General features: G+C 38.3%; 1 protein-coding gene across 1 annotated transcript in view; it reads right to left on the reverse strand.

Moving 5' to 3' along the window:
• Positions 1-4042: 4042 nt before the first annotated feature.
• TERB1 (telomere repeat binding bouquet formation protein 1) overlaps positions 4043-22935 on the reverse strand; it is a 50628-nt gene continuing 31735 nt past the window's right edge. Inside the window, exons 13-18 of the mRNA XM_026494926.4 lie at positions 16487-16836; positions 15000-15064; positions 14596-14691; positions 9093-9242; positions 8722-8787; positions 4043-4335 (exon numbers count right to left, since the gene is read on the reverse strand). Of these exons, the coding sequence (XP_026350711.1) occupies positions 4148-4335; positions 8722-8787; positions 9093-9242; positions 14596-14691; positions 15000-15064; positions 16487-16836 (915 nt within the window). The 3' untranslated portion in view covers positions 4043-4147. The remainder of the gene's footprint in view (positions 4336-8721; positions 8788-9092; positions 9243-14595; positions 14692-14999; positions 15065-16486; positions 16837-22935) is intronic.

Here is a 22935-nt window from a genome sequence, read left to right on the forward strand (position 1 = left end):
GAAGCCAGAGGGGTTAACCTGAAAAGTTCAGGCTTTGGAGTGAGACTAATGCCCGACAGCGCCATTTATCTGGCGTTTACCTGTGCCACAGTCACACATTATCTCACTGAATCGTATCTAACCCTTCACAGACGAGGAACCTGAAGCTTGGAAAGTTTAAGAAACCTGTCCAAGGACCCCAGTGTCAGAAGATAGCATCCCAGTACTTCAATCTTACTCACGGAACTTAAACTATTATATCATGAACTTTGCCCAGTTCTCACCAAGCCCCGCAATGAAAGCTCGACCTTAAACTAGACCCTCAAATCTCATAAATATCCCCCTTTCCAACTCCTCGTTTCTTGACCCTATTAAAACTCCAGGCTAGCGATCTTTGCCGCAGTAAACAATACACTTGAGTTTATTAACGGGTTTTTTTTTTTTTTTAATGGTATTTCCAGGGAGCCAGCATTTCACACCAGAAATAGGTGGCTTTAATTTCCTTTCTTGGGGCGGGGGTAGGAGGAACAAAAAAGATATGAAAGGATAAATCAAGAAGTGACAAAGGGAAGTAAGAAAATAATGGGAGAAAGCAAGTACATTTCACCTATAGAGTTTAACTTCAGGTGTGGCCTCTGAGGGCTCTTGGTATCCTCAAACAGCTCACTTTACAAGGCATTTCTAAATATCACAAGGAAGTGGGATATGGCAGAAAAGCAACCACCTACATGAGTTTCAAACAAGTAGAATTCTGATCTGGCTCTGCCAAATGTTGGCAGCAAGAGTTACAGGATCCAACAAATGGGTATAGCATCTGCCAACCTGAACGTCAGGTTCAAACAAGACAATGAGCTAAAACCCATTAAGAGTTACACCCTTGGAAGTCTGAAAGTGTTCTAAGTCATAATGTCTGAATTTTCACAGGACAGAAGATGGAGTTTAAAACTACAGGCCAGTGAACTTCATCAACTCTAGGTAAAATCCTCTAATGTGACCAGTTGGAAAAGGAAAAAAAAATAGGACCAGATTTACAGTCTTTTTCTTTTTTGCAGGAATACCAGGCAGGAGGATGCTGCAGACATAGCAAATACAGGTTTTAACAGGGTATCTGACAATCCACATCATAGATAAGAAAGTGAAAAAACATAAGCTGAATGATAGCACTGAGGCAGGTTAAAGACCAGGCCCAGAGGAGGTGGATGAGCAGAGACCACCAGAGGCTGCTACGAGCCTGCCCAGCCTCTCATCCTGGCCCAGCCAACTCAAGTTGCCATCAGTGACTTGGATGAGAATGCAGCAGGATGGGACGCCTGCGTAGCTCAGTCTGTTAAGTGTCTGCCTTCGGCTCAGGTCCTCCTGGGATGGAGTCCCACACTGAACTCCTTGCTCAGCGGGGAGCCTACTTCTTCCTCTGCCTGCCACTCCCCCTGCTTGTGCTCTCTGACAAATAAAAACCTAAAAAAAAAAAAAAAGAGAGGGGCGCCTGGGTAGCGCAGTCATTAAGCGTCTGACTTCGGCTCAGGGCGTGAGCCCAGCGTTCTGGGATCGAGCCCCGGATCAGGCTCCTCCGCTGGGAGCCTGCTTCTTCCTCTCCCACTCCCCCTGCTTGTGTTCCTTCTCCCGTTGGCTGTCTCTATGTCAAATAAATAAATAAAATCTTTAAAAAAAGAGAGAGCGAGAGAATGCAGCAGCACACTCAAGCTGTGGATGACCTGAAGCAGGAAGGGGATGCCTAATATACTGGATGACAAACTGAGTACAGATTAAAGGTAGCAAGATGAAATTTAAGGGACTACTAAAGTTGTGTATTGGGGTTAAAAATAAATGCATTAAAAACAAAATAGAAATTAATCTGTAAATCTTAAACTAGATTAACTACAGCCTGAGAATAGGTCATGTAGAATACCAAGTATCTTAGGTGAGGTCCATAAAACCTCATTGGGCCCCTCAAAGCTGATTGCTTACTCTGGCAGTAGGCCACATTTCTTTCTGGACACAGTTTATAAAGACAAGACAAAGAAGTGTCCAGTGATCAGTGACTAAGCTCATAGGAGACATGACACTGTTCTGCTGAAGTAACTGGGGCTTATCAGCATGAAGGATAAAGAAAGTAGAGGGAAAAGGGGAAAGTGATGTGTATCTATCTTTGCCTTTCTCAAGGACTGGCATGTGGAAAAGAAATTCAACTTTTGTGGTTCTACAAAAGGTCCTCAAGGAAGGCACATTTCATTTTAACATAAGGAAGAAATGACCACCGATTATTCCCCTAAGTAGTAAATTCCATGTTTCTGAGGATTTATGTAAAATTAAAGACAGCCACCAATGGCCAGGTTTGTTGCACAGCAGTTCATGCCTCTGGCAGCGAACTATAACTGAGGTCAGTTCCAGTTCCAAAGGTCTGTCATTATTAAAATAATTTTTTATTCCCTATTGTTTGGCCAGGTCTGAATTCCTAAAGCCATACAGTTCTCTAATGTGTCATCACAAACCGTGAGATCATGACCTGAGCTGAAACCAAGAGTCAGATGCTCAACCAGCTGAGCCACTCAGGTGGCCCAATACTGGTTATTTTAATACAGCCTCAATAACTGACACAAATCAGTGTCTAAGCTACAGTATGTTATATTCTTGGGGATGCTTCACTTAAGCAGTGTTTCATTTTTCTGTCACATACATAATTTCCAATCAATAAAAACTATTACCTGAGAGCCACCTGAAGTGGAAAAATATGTTTAAGTCATATCTGAACAATAGTAAGAAAAACTTCTGATTATCTAAACCAGTAAGGCTGACAACAGAGAAAATATTTTCCCTTTTGACCTAAAATAACTTTCATAAGTCTTGAGAAGTACAAATCGAAACAACCCACCAGACTATTTAAATAATCCCCATAGTGCTTAGGAAATACTGACAGATAATGGACTAAATCATTCACACTTTAAAAGCTTTAAGGAATTTTCCTAATTGTAAATTATTCTTTTGTTTAAAGGAAATTTTGGATTTAAATAGAAATTTTTCTGCATATTGGCTCTCTGGAACTTTCACTATGGATCAGAAAATTAAAAATTTAATAAAAATTCTGAGTTTATCTAAGTAGAAATAGTTATGATGTGAAAATGTCAAAGAACACAAACTTACAGGGAAATAACTTTTGGGACTAAAGAAATCTACAAGGACATGAAGCAATGAGCCAATGGGTATGTAAGTACTGGTGAGCTTTCAGGCCCTGATACTTAATCACTGCCACAGCAATCACATTTTAAGTATAATAAAGGCTGCAACAGCATCCTTTGGGGATCATGATAGGAATATAAAAAGAGTAAGAAAAACAGAAAATTGAGGGGGCGCCTGGGTGGCGCAGTCGTTAAGCATCTGCCTTCGGCTCAGGGATCGAGCCCCACATCAGGCTCCTCCGCTAGGAGCCTGCTTCTTCCTCTCCCACTCCCCCTGCTTGTGTTCTCTCTCTCTCTGGCTGTCTCTGTCAAATAAATAAATAAAATCTTTAAAAAAAAGAAAAAGAAAAAGAAAAAATTGAGATCAGTTTGGTTTTCCACTAGAAGAAAACTAACTTAAAAACAAACAATAAAGAAAATGTTCTAAGCTTTTAAAAAGCAAAAGCAAATAAACATAAACCAAAAAGAAGTGAATCTGACCATAGAATTTGGGAGTATTCAAATAACTGCACAAGCAGCCTTTAGAAGAGGAACATTTTAGTTAACAAAATGTCAAACATTGATTTAATGTGTGGGAACGTCACTTGAACAGCTTGGGAAACTATTCTAAGTTCTGGGGAAGAACTTTCACTGGGTAAGAATATACTAAAATCCAAATATCTCAAATGGTATGCATTACAATATAATGTCAAATAATGTTTAAAGGCTGATCATTTTTTTCTCTGACCTGTGTTCTTCGAACTTAAGGAAAAATAAAACCATATTCCTAAACAAATGTTTGACCTTATAAAGGAATTTTGTCTTACTAATCTACACAGTTAAAATTTATTGTTTTATAAATTACTTTAATAATTCGATGAGATAGAGCATCACAGAAAGTATGTAATTAAGATAGTATTCCTGTTTTCAGATTCCCTGCTTCATGGGAGTTTAGAAGAGTATTTTAAATTGTGTTTCCTCAAGGCATTATATTTTAAGAGTTCAAACTATTCCAATCAAGGAGCTGCACACTTGGGATGTTTGGTCAGCTTGTGGTATTTGTGAGCAAGGTCCACAGCCTTCCGTCCTTGCTGAAAGGGGAAAGACCACAAAATTAAATTCCAGTGATTTCCCATTTTCTTAACTCCACTGAAAAGGTAATTTACTTCTTCTTTGGTAAAGTTTTTACGAATTCTTCTTTTTTCTGTAATTAAGAAGAATTGTAGAATATATTAGTACTTGCTGAAAAAAGGGATCTTCTTGAGACCCAAATAATAAGTGCTTAACTTATTCTAAGGATATGAACTATATAGGGAGAAAGCTTTATGCCTGTGCTACTCATCATACAGAAGTCCATGTAAATTTAAAAAACTGAGTGTCTGGGGGCACCTGCGTGGCACAGCGGTTAAGCGTCTGCCTTCGGCTCAGGGCGTGATCCCGGTGCTATGGGATCGAGCCCCACATCAGGCTCCTCCGCTATGAGCCTGCTTCTTCCTCTCCCACTCCCCCTGCTTGTGTTCCCTCTCTCACTGGCTGTCTCTATCTCTGTCAAATAAATAAATAAAAATCTTAAAAAAAAACAACAAACTGAGTGCCTAGGCTAGGCCTTTTCACTCTGAGTTCTTCAATAAATGTAACTTAATCCTATTGTAAAATACTTGCAACATCTTTCAATCAACACAAGAATTTATAAACATTTGATTGTTAATTCTCTCAACATTCCTGTGAGGACAATTAACAAACAGCTTACCTATCTTACAGATACAGCCTTCCCAAAGGGCTCCATTACTTCATAGAATAAAAAAGAATATCAACACTTGTTACTTTAATTAACAGGCTTGATAAATATTTTTAAAGGATCAGGGTCTTTTGAAATTCATTTTAAAAAACACATTCACTACCTATATGGGTGCTCAGCTTGATTAAAACTCAAAAAATAGGTTGTACAAGGGAGAAGGAAGTTTTCAACTATCTGGTTTTTAGGGATACTTTCTACCAGTTGGTGTTTATAAACATAAATATCTTCTGGGGGCGCCTGGGTGGCACAGCGGTTAAGCGTCTGCCTTCGGCTCAGGGCGTGATCCCAGCATTATGGGATCGAGCCCCACATCAGGCTCCTCCGCTATGAGCCTGCTTCTTCCTCTCCCACTCCCCTGCTTGTGTTCCCTCTCTCGCTCGCTGTCTCTATCTCTGTCGAATAAATAAATAAAATCTTTAAAAAAAACAAAACAAAACATAAATATCTTCTGGTGATGATTACTAGGAAATACTTTTCTTTTTTTTTTTTTAAGATTTTATTTATTTATTTGACAGAGAGAGAGAGACAGCCAGTGAGAGAGGGAACACAAGCAGGGGGAGTGGGAGAGGAAGAAGCAGGCTCCCAGCGGAGGAGGGATCATGCCCTGAGCCGAAGGCAGATGCTTAAGGCTTAACGACTGAGCCACCCAGGCACCCCAGAAATAGTTTTCTTTTAAGCTTTTTCATTCATTGCTGATTCACGTTATCATTGTAGATAGATGCTGATAAGGAGGACTTTTTTGGGGGATTTTTTTGTATTTCCACTTAAGGCTGCTATTTACTTTAACAGGACTTGAAATAGTTGTGCTGGGACAACCTTAGAAAATCTTGCCCTTGCAGGTCAGACTGGTAGCCATTTGTCTACCTCTCCTAGGACAGGAGCCACAGTTCAGATCTTTTAAAAGAGAAATGAAAATCTTAATGGCAGAAGGCTGAGAAGTCAATAAAAATAATGTCTGATTATTACTTAGTGGTATTACTTAGAATGCAAGATCCATGAAGATAAGAATTTTTGTCTGTTTTGGTCACTATCATATCCCAATGTCTAAAACAGTGTCTGACACATAGGAGAGGATCAATAAATATTTGTTGAAAGAAAAACCTTACTGGTAAAAAGTGTTTCAAAACTTAATGGGGGCGCTTGAGTAGCTAGTCAGTTAAGTATCTGCCTTTGGCTCAGGTCATGATCCCAGGGTCCTGGGATTGAGCACCACATCTCCCTCTCCCTCTGCCACTCCCCCTACTTGTGCTCTCTCTATCTCTCTCTCAAATAAATAAACAAAATCTTTAAAAACAAAAAAAAACAAACAAAAAGACTTATCAATGAGTTACTCCTTACTTTTGGGTCTACTGGAAAACTGTTGCTATCCAAGAAATGCATGATTTCAACTTCACTTGCTAAATGATTTGAACTCATCATCAGGACTGGACAGGTTATTATAACGTTCAGCATACGGGCATCTGGAAGTTGTTCACAGCCAATTCCCACTTTTCTAATGAAGCTGCTATCTCACTGACTCCTACATCTGTGTCCAATTCCTCAAAGGTTACTGCAGCAGAATACAGGGCAGCCTAGAAGGAAGAAGGAGCTCTACCCCACAGGGCTCCCTTCTGTGGCTTCTTTAGTGCTCCTCTTAATATGGATTGGGTGTTAGGAAAGAGTAGGGGAAAGGAGGCAAGAAGGCTCAGTTCTAGAGACCTTTATTTTTCAAACCCTCTAAAGATACCAGTCCATTCTGAATGAGAGCCAAGGCTCTTTAAATGCTTAGATGCTGCAATGGTCTCTTCTCAAAAGAATGGTTTCAAATTTGAATGTAACCTACAACCAAACAAATGGTCATAAATGTCTCTCAAAAAGAAAGGGAAATCAAGGGGGGAATGGCAACATATTCAAAATTCTTAGCTTGCTTGCAAAAGAGGTATAAGACCAATCTATTCCACACCTTCTCAAGATGCCTTTCTAAATTCTAAAAAAAAGCAGGCCAAATTATTAACTATTTGCTTTTAGCTAAAGGAATTCAAACCTACAAATAAAATGTATGTATTTATGAGCTGGACACCACTTTACAGTATTTAGGATCCCTCTGTATAATCAATGTATAACCATAATTACATACATTTCATGAACCTCTGCAAATGAGCTTACTATGTAAAATTGTAGCATATTTTTAGTTGTTATACATTTGCTTTTAAGTCATGTTGTTGAAAAAATCCATTATTAATTTGATGCCAACTCCTTGTCAAAAGCAAGTTTTCCAAGGGCAACATGTTTCTATGGAAAAGTAACCATTTTCTAACAGTTGCTATAGGAAATATTTCTTCAAGAAGTGGGCTGCCCTATAGGAGTACTGTATGTAATTTTAACTTGTATGCAGAACTTTTACTTAGAAAAAGACCCAGATATAAAAAGTAAATTCAAGGGGCACCTGGCTGGCTCAGTCGGTGCAGCATGTGACTCTTGATCTCAGGGTTTTGACTCAAGCCCCACGTTGGGTGTAGAGATTACTTAAAAAAAAAATTATTTACTTATTTGTCACAGAGAGAGAAAGCACAAGCAGGGGGAGCAGCAGGTTGAGGGAGAAGCAGGTTCCCCGCTGAGCCAGGAGCCCAATATGAGGCTCGACTCCAGGACCCTGAGATCATGACCCAAGCCAAAGGCAGACGCTCAACCGAATGAACCACACAGGCGCCCCCTCCACCAAAAAAAATCTTGAAAAAGTAAATTTGAAACTTCTCTTAAGGCTTTAGAAGTGAAAATGGCCAAGTAAAAGTATATGGCAAAATGTTTCCATATGTATCGAGTCTAAATATCTTTGCAATAAATAAGAGAATAACTCTATAGATATTACTAAATTCCAGGTTATTTTGACAAGTAAGGTTATTCAACTGCTTATTCTGACTCTGCAGGTATTAATTCCATATGAAGAGAATAAAATGATAACGTTAAGTCTCTGTAATAAATCTGGAATGGTGATAAACCTGCACCCGTAATTAAATAAAAATTCTCATAAATTAAGTCATCATTTAAGAAGTATTTTGATTTTTAGGGGCGCCTGGGTGGCGCAGTCGTTAAGCGTCTGCCTTTGGCTCAGGGCGTGATCCCGCCGTTCTGGGATCGAGCCCCACATCGGGCTCCTTCACTAGGAGCCTGCTTCCTCCTCTCCCACTCCCCCTGCTTGTGTTCCCTCTCTTGCTGGCTGTTTCTATCTCTGTCAAATAAACAAATAAAATCTTTAAAAAAAAAAAAGTATTTTGATTTTTAAGCAGGGCTCTATTTGTCTCTTCAATTCCGATGGTGTGAAGTGCAGTAGTTATGAACCAAAACCTCCTGCAAAATCTCTCTGAAACACTTATACATAGAAGAGTAACTTTATTCTTAAAATAGAAATGTGATCCAGAGGATAGAACAGGGACTTCTAAAGAAAGACAGGCTTGCTATGTAAGCTCTGCTATTTGCCAACTCACTGTACCTTGAAGTGGGAATAAAATAAAACCTACCTTATAATGTTATTTTAAGAATTAAAGGAAATGTCTGTAAAACACCTAACATACAGTAAGTGCTTAATAAATGTTAGTTTCCTTCTGCTTCTTCCCCAGCTGGCAAGCAATGAATGAGAAAGCAACATGAGGAAAGAAAGTGAAAAGCCTCTTTTCTTAGGAACTATGGCCCTCATCAGAGCCAAGGGTTATCATTTAAGAACCATTAATGATGAGACAGAACAATCCTTCAGCTGTCCTCTTTTTCTCAGAACTATATGCAATTTAGTTTTATTTAAAAATTAAATATATTCACTTATTCCTCCAGAGGTAGTAGATTCACTACTGAGTTGTCGTCTTCTACGTGGGGTCAGCAGAATTTCTGAAAAATACAGAAAACATTTAGGATACTTAGAGTATCAATCTGAGTGAGAGCACATCAATTCCATTAGTATGGTATTTCCTCCCCAGCCCCCCGTTCTAATGGGAATCCTCAGATGGATTATGAAGAATTTTTAAACCACCAGAGACTAAATCTGTTCCCTGGATACATCTTAAAACACCAGTTGCTCAGACATTTTCTTTTCAACATTATTTTGCCCTCTAGCTTTTTAATATATTTAATGTTCCAGATTACAGTTCAGAAGGTATAGTCATAATCAGTTTCAAAGCTGCTAAATTAATTACTTTTGTTACAGATAAGTGATTTCCTTAGTTCACTTTTATATCTGTCTTCAGCTTCCACAATGACTTTATGACGATCACATTGGTATGGGCAAGAGTGCAAGAGCTTGCTAAAATTTCGGCTATTCAGGGATTTTCCTACTGCTATGCAACCTAAAAGAAAACAAATTAAAGTGATGTATAGATATTACAAAATATCTAATAACAAAAATTTATTAAAGTAATTATCTCTAAGATGGTAACTGAAATGAAATCGGGAACTTAATTATAAATATGTCAAGAAGCTCAGTCATAGGAGAGATTAAAGACAACAGATACAATACAGTGAAATAAGTATTACAATAGAGGTGTGAACAGTTAGGGTGATATATAAAAGGACCACCTAGCTTGGTTAGGTTCTGAGCAGGAGTCACTATTAGGAAAGATATCCAAAAGAAGTGACCCTTATGCCCAGTTGTCTTCCCCCCCCAATGTTTTATTATGGAAAATTTCAAACACACAAGAGTAAGGGGAAAAGTATAATGAACTTCCACATACCCATCATTCACCTTCAATAATTATTAAGTCATGCTCAGTCATATTTTGCCTACAACCCACTTACTCTTCTCTGCCCAAGTATACAGTGGATTATGGAGCCTGGAATTGGCATTAAAGTGCCATTTCATCTGTAAATACTTCATATGTATCCCTAACAGAGAAGGGCTCCTTTTTCAAGCACACAAAACCATTATCAAGCCTAAAAAATTATGCCTAGTATAATCTAATATCCAGTCAGTGTTCAAATTTCCCCATCTCAAAACTTTCTTTTTACAGTTAGTTTAAATGATCCAAAGAAGGTCCACCATTACATTCAGTTGAAATGCCTCTTGAGTTTCTTTTAAACTATCAGTTCTCCTTTCTTCCTCCTTGTCATTTACTTGATGTAGACACTGGGTCATTTGTACTATGGAGCTACTCGAAGGCTAGGTTTTATCCTAGTTAGATGCTTTAAAATGTGCCTGTGTGTCCAATAAATTAATTAGATCTGGGTGATTGATAAGATGATTCAATTGGCTTTTCTAAGATTTATTTTATTTTTAGATTTTATTTGAGAGAGTAAAGAAATACAAGTTGGGGGAGGGGCAGAGAGGGATAGATAAGCAGACTCCCTGCTGAGCATGGAGCCCAATGAGGGGCTAGATCCCAGGACCCTGAGAACATGACCTGAGCTGAAGGCAGATGCTTAACCAACTGAGCCACCCAGGCACCCCTATTTTAGAGAGACAGAGAAAGAGAAAGAGAGGGAGCAGGGGGAGGGGCTGGGGAGAGAATCTCCAAGCAGATTCCCCACCAGGCACAGAGCCTGACAGAGGGCTTGATCCCATGACCCTGAGATCATGATCCAAGCAGAAACCAAGGGTCCAATGCTTAACTGACTGAGCCGCCCAGGCACTCAGATTCAATCGTTTTTAGTAGAGTTCTTCACAGGCAGTACTGAGGACTTCTTAGTACATCATATTAAGAGCATATAAAGTCTTTTTTTTTAATGTTAAGATTGATCAGTACGTTCAGGTGATGTTAGCCACTTCCATCCATCATAAAGTTCCCCATCTGCCAGGCACCTAATGTTATTAGTGGCCCACTCCTAAAGGACTAGAAGTTAGCCAAGCAGAAAGCTGGCTGGGATGAGGACATTTCAAGCACAATGAACATGTGCAAAAGTACAAAGAACTGAAAAAGCATAGTGTGTTCAGAGTATTGTAGGTACTCTGGTGTAGCTGGGGAGAAATGCGGGAGGAAAGTTGAAGCTAGTGAAGGTTGCAGGGGGCCAGATAAGAATGGTCTTGAAAGCCATACAAAGTATATCTAACCATCTTCAAGTCAGTGGGGAGGAACTAAAGGATACTTATTAAGCGGGAAATGCCTTTCATTTGTCTCAAAGAAAGCTTAGGTGAAGGTAAGAGATCAGTTGAGGGGTTACTTCAATAGTCCAGAATATAAATGAGGTGATTCTGAAACAGGACATTTACAGGGAGAATGTACAGATTTCTGTGGTAAAAAAAAAAAAAAAAAAAGGTGAATGATGAGCTGTTGGGGTAAGGGAAAAGCTCAGGATAATTCTTAAGTAATCTGATATTCGATTGAATGACAAAGTTTGGAATACGCATGGAAACTTTCTGGCAGACTTAAAGAGAACAAATATGCAATAAAATTGAACAAGTGGAAGCAGAAAAAAAATTCCACAAAAATTTAAAAGCCAGGCAGAGAGTTTGAGTCGATGAGTTACAGAGAAGCACTGAGGGTTCTTTAGCTTGATGACATGATAAAAAGCACATGTTAGAGAAGTTAACAGCAACATGCACATTATAGTTGGGGGTTGGTGAGACTTGAAACTTCAAGACTGCTAGAAAGTTGGTGTAACTGAGGCATGAAGCAAAAACGGCCTATGTGGAATGTAAGAAAGAACCAAATTTGACAGACTAGATACAGGAAATGTAAAGAGAAAAAATGGTTATAGATGATTGAAATCTGGGAGGCCAGAAGAATAGCAACAATACTAACAGAAATGGAATGGCTGCAGGGAAGGCAATTTAAGAGGGAGGAAGATGCTGTTTTAATTACATTAAGCTTAAAGTAAAAACAAGATATTGAAGTGAGTATATCCTGGATACAGCTGGAAATGGAGGAATGAGGCCATAACTGGTTCAAGGTAGAAGCCAAACATAGAGATACAGATTGGAAAATCATCAGTAAAATTATAGTTGATGCCACAGAAGTAAATGTTGCAACAGCATTGAGAAAGTATTACAGATTATGTCTTGGGGGAAATATTTGTAGAAACTTGGCAGGAAGAGAAAGATAAAGTAATAAAGGTGATAAAATGAAGTATTTTTTAGACTTCTTGAGATAAGGACTGAGATCTATTCATCTTTGATACCCGTGCCTGCCATAGAAGAAACACTCCCTAAGTATCTGTGAAATGAATGAATCATCATTGAAGAAAGGAACTAGCAGAGAACCATCTCAAACAAAGTAAAGGATAAAAGGGAGTTAACGTGGGGCGCCTGGGTGGCTCAGTTGTTAAGCGTCTGCCTTGGGCTTGGGGCGTGATCCCGGGGTCCTGGGATCAAGCCCCACATCAGGCTCCTCCGCTAGGAGCCTGCCTCTTCCTCTCCCACTCCCCCTGCTTATGTTCCCTCTCTCGCTGGCTGTCTTTCTCTGTCAAATAAATAAATAAAATCTTTAAAAAAAAAAAAAAAGAAAGAAAGAAAGGGAGTTAATGGTTATAGAGCATCCACTCTGCCCTCTGAAATACCTCAGACCAGAGGTTCCCAAACTTTCCCACTTCATGGCATCCTTAAGTTCTTGGTGATTTTTTTATGGCACCCCTGGGCCAAAAGAAAGACTGATTTGCCTTTAGGTCCAAAACAACTTAATAAGTATTTATGTTCTAATAACTTAGTAGCCATTTGAAAAAAAAAATACACCTAAATTGAAAATAATAGGAGCACCTGGGCAGCCAAGTTGATAGGGTGTCTGACTCGATTTTGGCTCAGTTCAGGACCTTAGGGTCGTGGGATTAAGCCCCAAGTTGAGCTCCACACACAGTGCAGAGTATGCTTGTCCCTCTCCCTCTACTCCTCCCCCCACTCATGCTCGCTCACGCTCTCTCTCAAATAAATGAAATCTTTTTTTAAAAAAGTTAAAAAAAAGAAACTAATATTTAGATTTCATTCTTATTAACCACAATTACTCCTAATGAGATATGTGCACCTATTAGATACAGCACAACTTCTCAAACCTCGGAATCTGACTGACACTGCCACCTTCATTTCCTGTTCGACATTATCTTCATGTGGTGCTTGCTTTTTATCACAACCACTGAAAGCTCAGCTCCATGAAGACAGGACATCATCGAAAGGAATGTAATGCAATCTAATGCTGAAACTGTAAATGACTTTGAGCTAGTAGTGCCTGTGGTATCCAAAAGATGTTGACTGCTTTGTGTTTCACTTAAAATAAATAAATAAATAAATTCTATTAATTAATTTATTTTAAGATTTTATTTATTTATTTGACAGAGAAAGAGACAGCCAGCGAGAGAGGGAACACAAGCAGGGGGAGTGGGAGAGGAAGAGGCAGGCTCCCAGCGAAGGAGCCTGATGCAGGGCTTGATCGCAGAACACCGGGATCACACCCTGAGCCGAAGGCAGACGCTTAACGACTGAGCCGCCCCAGCACCCCTCACTTAAAATTTAAAGTATTGTGTAGTGCCCTTGTGAGTTCACTGCACACCTCCAGGGAGCCCAGGTGGATCATCTGGTAAGTGTGTCTTCAAACTATTGAGAGGAGAGGATTCAAGGAATGGCAGTCAACAGTGCAAAGACACTAAAGAGGATAAGAATTTTTTAAAAAGTCTTTGGTTTTGGCAGAAAAAGAGACTTCAGCAAGTCTTTACATTTAAGTTCAGCAGAATGGCAATAAAGAAGGAGGAGTGCAGGGAATTAAGAAGGAAATTAATACAATGAAAGAGAAAGGAGAAAGAGCAGGCATCTGGTAATAAATAATGAAAGAAAGAGTGTATGGATACTTGAAGAGACAGCAAGTCCCATCAAGTATTTAACACTTATTTCCTCTCCCTTTTTTTTAAGTTTTTATTTACTTAAGTAATCTCTACACACAACATGGGGCTCAAACACACAACCCTGAGATCAAGAGTCACATGCTCCTCCAAATGAGGAGCCAGCCAAGGAGCCCTTAGATTTTTCTTTTTTTAGATGAAGAGAAATAAACATAATTTAAGGTAGGTCAAAAGGAGTTAATGAATAGAAAGGTAATGAAAAGAAAGATTTCACAAGTATTAAAGTGGGGAGGAAAAAAGAGATGGGATTCAGATTATAGTTAGATATAGCTAATTTTACAGTAATAGAGACAAACGCTACATCCAAGACTAAAGAATAGCGTTATTTCAAGCCTAATACAGGATAGCCTCAATTTCGTCCATAGAGCAGAGTGTGACACTTAGAGAGGAAATACCAAGGTATGGGGGAGTAAGGGCTAGGTGAAGCATTGTGGCACATTTACAGGGGCCTTGCAGAAAAAATAAAATGATGGGGCATAGAACACTAGAAACATTTATACATTAAATACAGACATTAAAAATAGATATTGTTTAATACTTAATGTCTTATGTTTAGAGCATTATCCAGAATACATACCTACTGGCACTCTGAAAATATAAAAAATGTTTACCTTACTCAGAAAAGTTAAACTTGTAGATGGTATTAATTGTGACAAAAATAGAATAAAGTAGTAAAGTATTAGTGTGGTGATTCATATAAACAAATACTGGAAGCACAGGCTAATGCAGATAGGTATTAATTTGAATGCTTTATGATATTCCAGACTGTTAGTTTTCCAAAGGAAATAAAGTTTAAATCACACAGGCAGAACTACTACTAATCCTAGTTAACTAGTATCATACAAAGTTTTAATTGCAAAACAACTGTAATTAAAGAATATTTACCTGAGCATCTATACTTTAACATTTTGGAATGATTGTCAGTTGCTAGAAAACTGATGACTTCTTTATTTATTATATCTGAACACAATGTAAATGGATCTGGAAAAAAAAAACTGCAACATGTAAGATTCTTCTGATTAATGCAAAAAGGACCTGACATTTACATGATATATTAATTCCCAAGATTTTCACAAACTTTAGCCCAGTACTACATATCCAGTCACCTTGGCAGATAAACAGAAGGGTTCTGGTTATCAGTAAAAGGTGACTGAGGCACTTACACCAGAAAGAGAGTCAAAGGTGTGGCTTACATGTTAGAGGGCAAATATACCAATGTACGTTTTTTGCTATATTAGTCACCAAATGTTTTCTTAAAAAATCAAAGAAGAAATATTTTTTAATCATACCTGTTACTGGTAACTGCTGCTGTCTATTTTTGACAACAGGAATTGGATGTTTAAAAACATGGTCACTAAAAGAAAACAGACACCAGATATTTAAAAGTAAACATACTGTTGGTGTGTGGACAAATGTTTCTGTAGGCAGTGGGGCAATTCTGGGTGTTTGGCAGGCAGAAGAAGATGAAACCAGGGTCTACCAAACTTTATGAAATTCTGCCAGAGTAGTGTTTGTAATGGTTATAGCTTCCTTTCCAAAAATGGAGTTAAATAAGACTCCAGGGGCGCCTGGGTGGCTTAGTTGGTTGAGCGTCTCCCTTGAGATCAGGTCATGATCCCAGAGTTCAGGGATCGAGCTCCATGTCAGGATTGAGCTCCATGTCCAGCTCCCTGCTTGGCAGGGAGTCTGCTTCTCCCTCTGCCCTTCACCCTGCTCGTGCTTGCTTGCTCTCTCTCTTAAATAAATAAATAAAATCTAAAAAAAAAAGAAAAACATAAGAATCCAAAGGGCAATAATACTGATGCCAGCAGAAACATGGGGAAAAAGTTATAAAAGAGGAAAACATGGGGCATCTGGCTAGCTTGGTCGGAAGAGCATGAGACCCTTGATCTCTGTGTAATGGGTTCAAGCCCCGTGTTGGGTATAGAGATTACTGAAATACATAAATAAACTTAAAAAAAGAAAGAGGAAAATGGGAAAGAATGAGGAGAAAAAAAAAAAGGAGAGAACATAATTGGAGAGCAAGAAGGCTGGCCCAAGAACATATATCAATGCTTTCCAATTCCACATCCCTGAGAAATCAAGTGAAAATTGACAACAAGAATGGTTTTGCAAAGGAAAAAAAGGGTGGTGATGATGTAATCCACCTCTCTAATATCCCATTCACCCTGCAATCTTCCCAGAATATAGCAGCATGCTCTTTGGTTTCCCTCCTGGCACAGTAACCATCAAGGAAGAAAACACAAGTAAGGGTTTAAGAAAAGCTACAATCCCAGGTCCCGCCCACAAGCTACCTGAGGGAGAAAGGACATCAAATGCAGATGAGGTGCAAGCAACAACTGAAAAGGCAGGCCTAAGCGAGATTTTCATCACACACTACTCCCTTTTATCAAATTAAATTTAGAAACTGTTTTTTTGCTACATTGCTAACGGATTATCAATGTACACATTGTTAACTTCAGGTACAGGGTTTCAGGTTAAGCTTTCTGAGTATCCTTTATAAAATTCAAATCTGATGTCATGCAATTTAAAATCCTCAATGGCTCCCGTGTCCTATGAGGGAAAACCAAAAATCCTGAGTATGACATGCAAGGCCCTAGATGAGCTGTTCTATATCTCCCCATCCAAACTCCCTTCTCAACATTTCCACTTGGGCTCCTCCCAAGACCATGTTTTATCATTTCTATATCCCAGGGCTTAACAGTGTGGCACATAGTATTGCACAAAAAATACTTGAATAAATACATAAAAGTTAGAAACAATTATTAAACTATACCTTGATTGAGAAACAGAATTCTTTTTTCCAAAAGTTGTTCCTTCATGCAAGTTTTGATTATAGCTTGAATGGGCTTTACCTAAAGTCTTACTTTGCCCACTCTCCCTATAACAAGCATTAACTGGATTTGCACTCTTTAACAGGGTCTTCATTTGGTGATCATTTGTACATGCTGTAGACAGAACTCCACGGAACTGGTAACTCTGAAGCTTTCTAGACTGGCTTTTATCTTTATCTTCTGCTGTAGGACCTCTGCCAATACTGTCTGCATGGAGGTGTTTCAGTGTAGTTTGAATATTTATGTTCATAGATGAAACATCATCCTTATCTTTTTCTCTTTGTATTTTTTCCTATAATGTAAAAATGAGAAGTAAATAATCTCAAGATAATCCACTTACTATATCATCTAATTTACACTCCCTTTAAATAATGTAGGAACAAAGTTCATGATTGCCAATAGAATATACATAGTGAAAGGGACAGTTTACATTAGAAGAAAAGGGAACATATTTAATAAATGATCTGGGGACAACTGGGTAGTCATCTGGGGAAAAAATAAATTGGATCCCTATCTCAGAATTCACAAAGTCAACTGAGCTAAATATTGTTATATAAAAAATGCAATGATGTTTTAAAAGAAAACACAGTATTTTAACACTGTTATGGGGAAGAAGACCTTTCCAAATATCACAAAGAATCAATAAAGCGTAAAAGAAAAAAACCAAAAATATTTTTTCAAAGTTCTGCTACAGACCAAGAACAATGTGGGTGGGTGGGGGAGGAACTCAAGAAAATAGGGTCAGAAGCCAAATGATAATCAGCACATATAGAAAGAATATGTCATACCTTGGGGTATGATTTTTCTATTAACATTTATAAAAAGCTACTAAATTGAAATGTGAAAAAGATTAACAATAGTGTAGAAAAATAGGAAAAGGAGATGAACAGTTAACAGGAAAGGAAATATAAATAGCTCTTAAACATATGAAAAAATGCCCCATCCCATTTGCAGTAAGAAAAATGCACAGTAAAACCAAAGAGACAGCATTCACCTAGGACACTGGCAAAGATCAAAAGCGTACAGGGAGACACTCTCATGCATTACAGGTGGGAGCATAAATTGTATAACTTTCACAGAGAAATAATTTGACAGTATCTTTCATAATAAAACCTGTGAGTATCTTTTAAAAAATCCTATAGGTATACTTGTGTAAAGGTAAGAACATCTTACTTTTATGTGAAAGCACTCAGATGAGTGCAAAATGCTAATGTTATTAACTGCAACACTGTTTGTAATAGCTAAAAGTTGGAAATAATCTAAATGTTCATAAGAAAGAGAGCTACCATATCCACCAATAGACTATTCCGCAACTGTAAATAAAGAATAAAGTGGGTGCCTGGCAGGTTCAGTTGGTAGAACATGCAACTCTTGATCCCAGGGTCATGAATTCAAGCCCCACACTGGGCATGGAGCTTACTTAAAAAAAAAAAAATTTTTTTTTTAGGGGTGCCTGGGTGGCTCAGTCGGTTGGGCATCCAACTCTCGATTTCAGCTCTGGTCGTGATCTCAGGGTCCTGAGATTGAGCCCTGGGTAGGCCCCACACTCAGCAGGGAATCTGTTTGGGATTCTCTCTCTCCCCCTCCTTCTGCCCTTCCCCCCAACATTTTCACTTTCTCTAAAATAATAAATTCTTTAAAAAGATTTACTTTTTAAAGATTTTCTTTATTGAGATAGAGCAAGAACAAGAGAGAGAGCAGGTGCAGGCACGCACACAAGCGGGTGGAGGGGCAGAAGGAGAGGGAGAAGCAGGCTCTCCACTGAGTAGGGAGCCCCATGCAGGGCTCAATCCCAGGACCCTAGGATCATGACCTGAGTCAAAGGCAGATGCTTAACAGACTGAGCCACCCAAGCGCCACTAAAAAAATTTTTTTTAAATAAAGAGAGATAAGTAAACAAGCAAACAAAGAGGGCTTCCAGTAAAGATGATGAATTTAATACCTCTATTTATTTTTTGTCCTTCCAAAAAAACCAACTGAAGAACAGTTTTCAAAAAGGCATAAACCCACAAAGACAGGGAGAAATGAAAGAAGAAATAAAGGCAACAAAAGTTTGGAAATTGGAAAGCAGAAAGGTGACTGATAACCTACTTAGCAGTTGTGATAAAGCTGAATCCAAAGCTGACAATGGGCCAAAGCTAAGAAACTACCTAGGATGGGCTGCCAAACACCCAAAGGCTTAGGAATTGGAGGTGCTGGAACATCTAGAATATGGGATGAAGATGGGGCTAAAAATAGGAAGACTGGATGAAAGTCTGTTTAAGAAACAGTTGGATTACAGGAGTGTCTAGGTGGCTCATTCGGTTGAGTGTCCAACTTTTGATCTCAGCTCATAGCTTGATCTCAGGGTTGTGAGTTCAGACCCGGCACTGGGCTCCAGGCTGGGCATGGAGCCTACTTAAAAAAAAAAAAAAAAGTAATTGCATTATTAGATCTTGACCCCCCCCCCCCATATATACACACTTAACAGGCAGTTGACTGACACCAGAAGGTCCCCTCCTTCCCCAAGGTTGAAAGGTGAATCTCTGGAAGGGATAAAACAGTTTCTACACTGAAGGACACCAAAGAAAGGTGAAGGCAGAATACTATTCAACAAACAAATCTAAGCAAATATTCACATACTGAATCCTAAGACCCACAAGCTCTCTTCTCCCATTTTGATTCCAGAAAACTGGTTGACAATCTCTAGGCAGGAGATCAGACATTGGAGGTTGTCCCCAAAAACGACCCATCTAACTAATCCTATGAGAATCCATAATCAACAAATTATCATAAAGACTTTCAGTATCTGACTCTTAAATAAAAGTAGCAACCAAAGACCACCAGAAATATGAAGAAAGCCAGAGACCAAGGAAGCAAGGAAGGAAGGGAGGGACGGAAAGAGAGGGACGGAAAGCAAGCAAGCAAGCAAACAGGCAAGCAAGCTCAGAGGAAAAAGATGGGAGTAGAAAGAAAAGAAAATTTAAAGATTTATTTGAGAGAGGAAGAGAGAGAGAGGGGGATTGAGAAAGAGTGCCCACACAAGCAGGGGCAGAGGGAGAGGGAGACAAGCAGTCTCCCTGCTGAGCGTGGAACCTGACATGGGGCTTGATCCCAGGACCCCAAGACCATGACCTGAGCACAAATCAAGAGTCAGATGCTCAACCAAATGAGCTACCCAGATGTCCCAGAAGAACAAAAATTTTTAATGAAAATTATCACTGAGGGGCACCTGGATGGCTCAATGGTTAAGTGGCCTATTCTTGGTTTTGATTCAGATCACCATCTCAGGATCTTGGGATTGAGCCCTGTGTTGTCGGGCTCTGGGCTCAGAGGGAGTCTGCTTCTCTGCCTTTCTCTCCCTCTCCCTCTCCCTCCACTCATGTTCTCTCTTTCAAATAAATAAATAAAAATTAAAAAAAAAGAAAATTATCATTGATATATTTAAGAGAAGAATGTCAATGATATCTTAAGTCCATGAAATAAGAGCAAGATCATTTGAATGGAGTAAAAAAGAGGATTTAGTAACTACAAATATAATAGCAGAAATGAAAACAAATTTGTTTAAAAAGTAAATATGAGAACACTTCCTAAAATGTAGAAAAAAGAGGATGACCTGGACTCCAGGGAACAGGAAATCAAATTAGGAAGGATAAAAAGAGTATCTATGAGATGATGGTAAAGGAGTATCACAGGGTAACGTTTGTATACTTGGCCTGCGGAGTATACTAGTTATTAACTTATTGCTCCTCAACTCCTAACCCCACCTTCCTTGCCCTACATTGTAAAACTGAAACTAGACTCGACGGACTGCTACTCTACGACTAGCATTGATGTTACTCTCTGTTATTAGCAAGTGCTGGAAGGACAATACAAGACTGCAAGAGAAACAAGGGACTTTTTCGCCTTTTGCTGTTCTGTTGTTTGAGTAGTGGCAAGGAAGTAGATGCACTATGAGAGAGGTTCATAATTTCTTTAAGGTATAACTGTCCAGTGATTCCACTCCTAGGTATTTACCCAAGAGAAATGAAAATGTAAATTTTACACAAAGAAGTGCAAGCCAATGTTCACAGCAGCATTATTCAGTGGCCAAGATCTAGAAGCAATCCAAATATCCATCAACTGGTGAATAAACAAGTTGTAGTACATCCATACTATGGAATATTCAGTCCGCAATAAAAAGGAACAAATATTGATAAAACAACATTGGTGGATCTCAAATATATTACACATTAAGTAAAAGAAGTCAAACACAAAAGATTATATAACATATAATTCCATTTATGTGAAATTATAGAAAAAGAAAATTAGTGATAGAAAACAGATTAATGACTGCCTGGGCCTGAAGAAGGGGAATGGGACTGTCTACAAAAGGACACAAGAAAACATTTTAGGTTGAATGAACTGTTCTATTATCTTAATTGTCATGATAGTTATGCAATAGTATAAAATTATCATAACTCAAACTGTTTATTTAAAATGTGTGATTACCATTGTATATAAGTATCTTAATAAAAAATATTTCAGAAAAATGATTGTTTAAAGCAAAAATAATAACATTACTGAGCAGTTTATAACAATGTAGCAGTAAAATAATATATGGCAAGAAGAGCACAAAGAACAAATGGAAATGTAAGCATGCTATTTCAAGCATCTTACGATATATATGAGTGGAATAATATTAGTTGAATATAGACCATGATCAGTTAAAGATATACAGTATAAACCCTAAAGCAACCACTTAAAAAAACAGAAATGTTTAGCCAATAATCTAAGGTGAGCTAGAATATTTTAAAATAAATAATATAAACAAAGAAAGGAGAGTAGAAAAAAGGAACAAAGAACAAATGGTACAAATAGGAAAAAAGTAGCAATATGGTAGACTTAAACATACCAATACTTACATGAAACATAAATGAAGTGATCATAACAATTAAAAACTAGAAATTGTCATACAGGATAAAAGACCAAACTATATGCTGTCTACAAGAAACCCATGCTAACTACAAAGACATAGATTACAAGTAAAGAATATGTCCATCAAGGAATGGATAAATAAAATGTGATATATCCATACAATGGAAAATTATTTGGCCATAAAAAATTGACTATAGTTGCACATATCTGTAAATATACTAACACTACTGAACTGCATACTTTAAACAGGCAAATTGTACGGTATGTGAATTACAACTCAATAAAGCTTTTTGAAAAAGGAATGAAATACTGATAAAAACATGCATAAACCTTACCAACATTATGCTAAATCAAAGAAGCCAGTCACAAAAGCCCACGTTATACGATTCAATTTATATAAGAAGTCCAGAATAGACAAATATATAGAGACAGAAAATAGTTTAGTGGTTGCCCAGGCTGGGGAGGTGGGGAGAATGGATGGGGGAAATAGGAAGGCTGACTGCTGAAAGGTATGAGATTTCTTTTTGGGGTGATAAAAATATTCTAAGATTGATTGTAGTAATGGTTGCACAATTCTGTGAGTATACTAAAAACCTATGAAATGTATACTTTAAACAGGTCAATTGACTCGAATGTGATTTACATCTCAGTAAAGCGGTTACATATTTATGTGTGTTTTGTGTGTGTGTGTGTATATATATATATATATCAGGATGTCTATTCTAGAGTTGTCTACACTGGTCACAGATTGAATACAATCTGAATGTCCCTCAACAAAAGACTAGTTAAATAAATTTATAATCATCTATAATAATATTAGTCATTTAAAAAATGAAATTACTATTATACTAAGTCGAGCACTATGCTTTTATTTTTATAAATGCTTGAACAGGGGCGCCTGGGTGGCTCAGTCAGTTGAGTGTCCAACTCTTGACCTCAGCTCAGGTCTTGATCTCAGGGTCATGAGTTCAAGCCCTGTGTTGGGCTCCACACTGGGCTTGGAGCCTACTTAAAAATAAATAAATAAAAATAAAAATGCATGCACATACAAAGACACTAAGCATACACACACAGAAAAAATACTGAAACATGCATATACACATGTAAAGAGAGGAATTATTACTTCTTCATCCTTTCTCTCTTATTATACAAACATTAGGTCTCTATCTTCCATGTCTCTTATTTTTTCAGTCATCATTTTCCACCTTCTTTTTTTTTAAGATTTTATTTATTTATTTGACAGAGAGAGCCAGTGAGAGAGGGACCACAAGCGGGGGGAGTGGGAGAGGAAGAAACAGGCTTCCAGTGGAGGAGCCTGACGTGGGGCTCAATCCCAGAACGCCAGGATCACGCCCTGAGCCAAAGGCAGATGCTTAACGACTGAGCCACCCAGGTGCCCCCAATTTTCCACCTTTTAAAGATCCTTTTTTCCTATGTTCAAAGATGGTTTCTCAAGTGTCAACTGAATTTTAAATTTGAAACCATTAAAATCTGG

The sequence above is a fragment of the Ursus arctos genome, unplaced genomic scaffold (genome assembly GCF_023065955.2).
Source record: "Ursus arctos isolate Adak ecotype North America unplaced genomic scaffold, UrsArc2.0 scaffold_19, whole genome shotgun sequence".
NCBI classification, from domain to species: Eukaryota; Metazoa; Chordata; class Mammalia; order Carnivora; family Ursidae; genus Ursus; species Ursus arctos.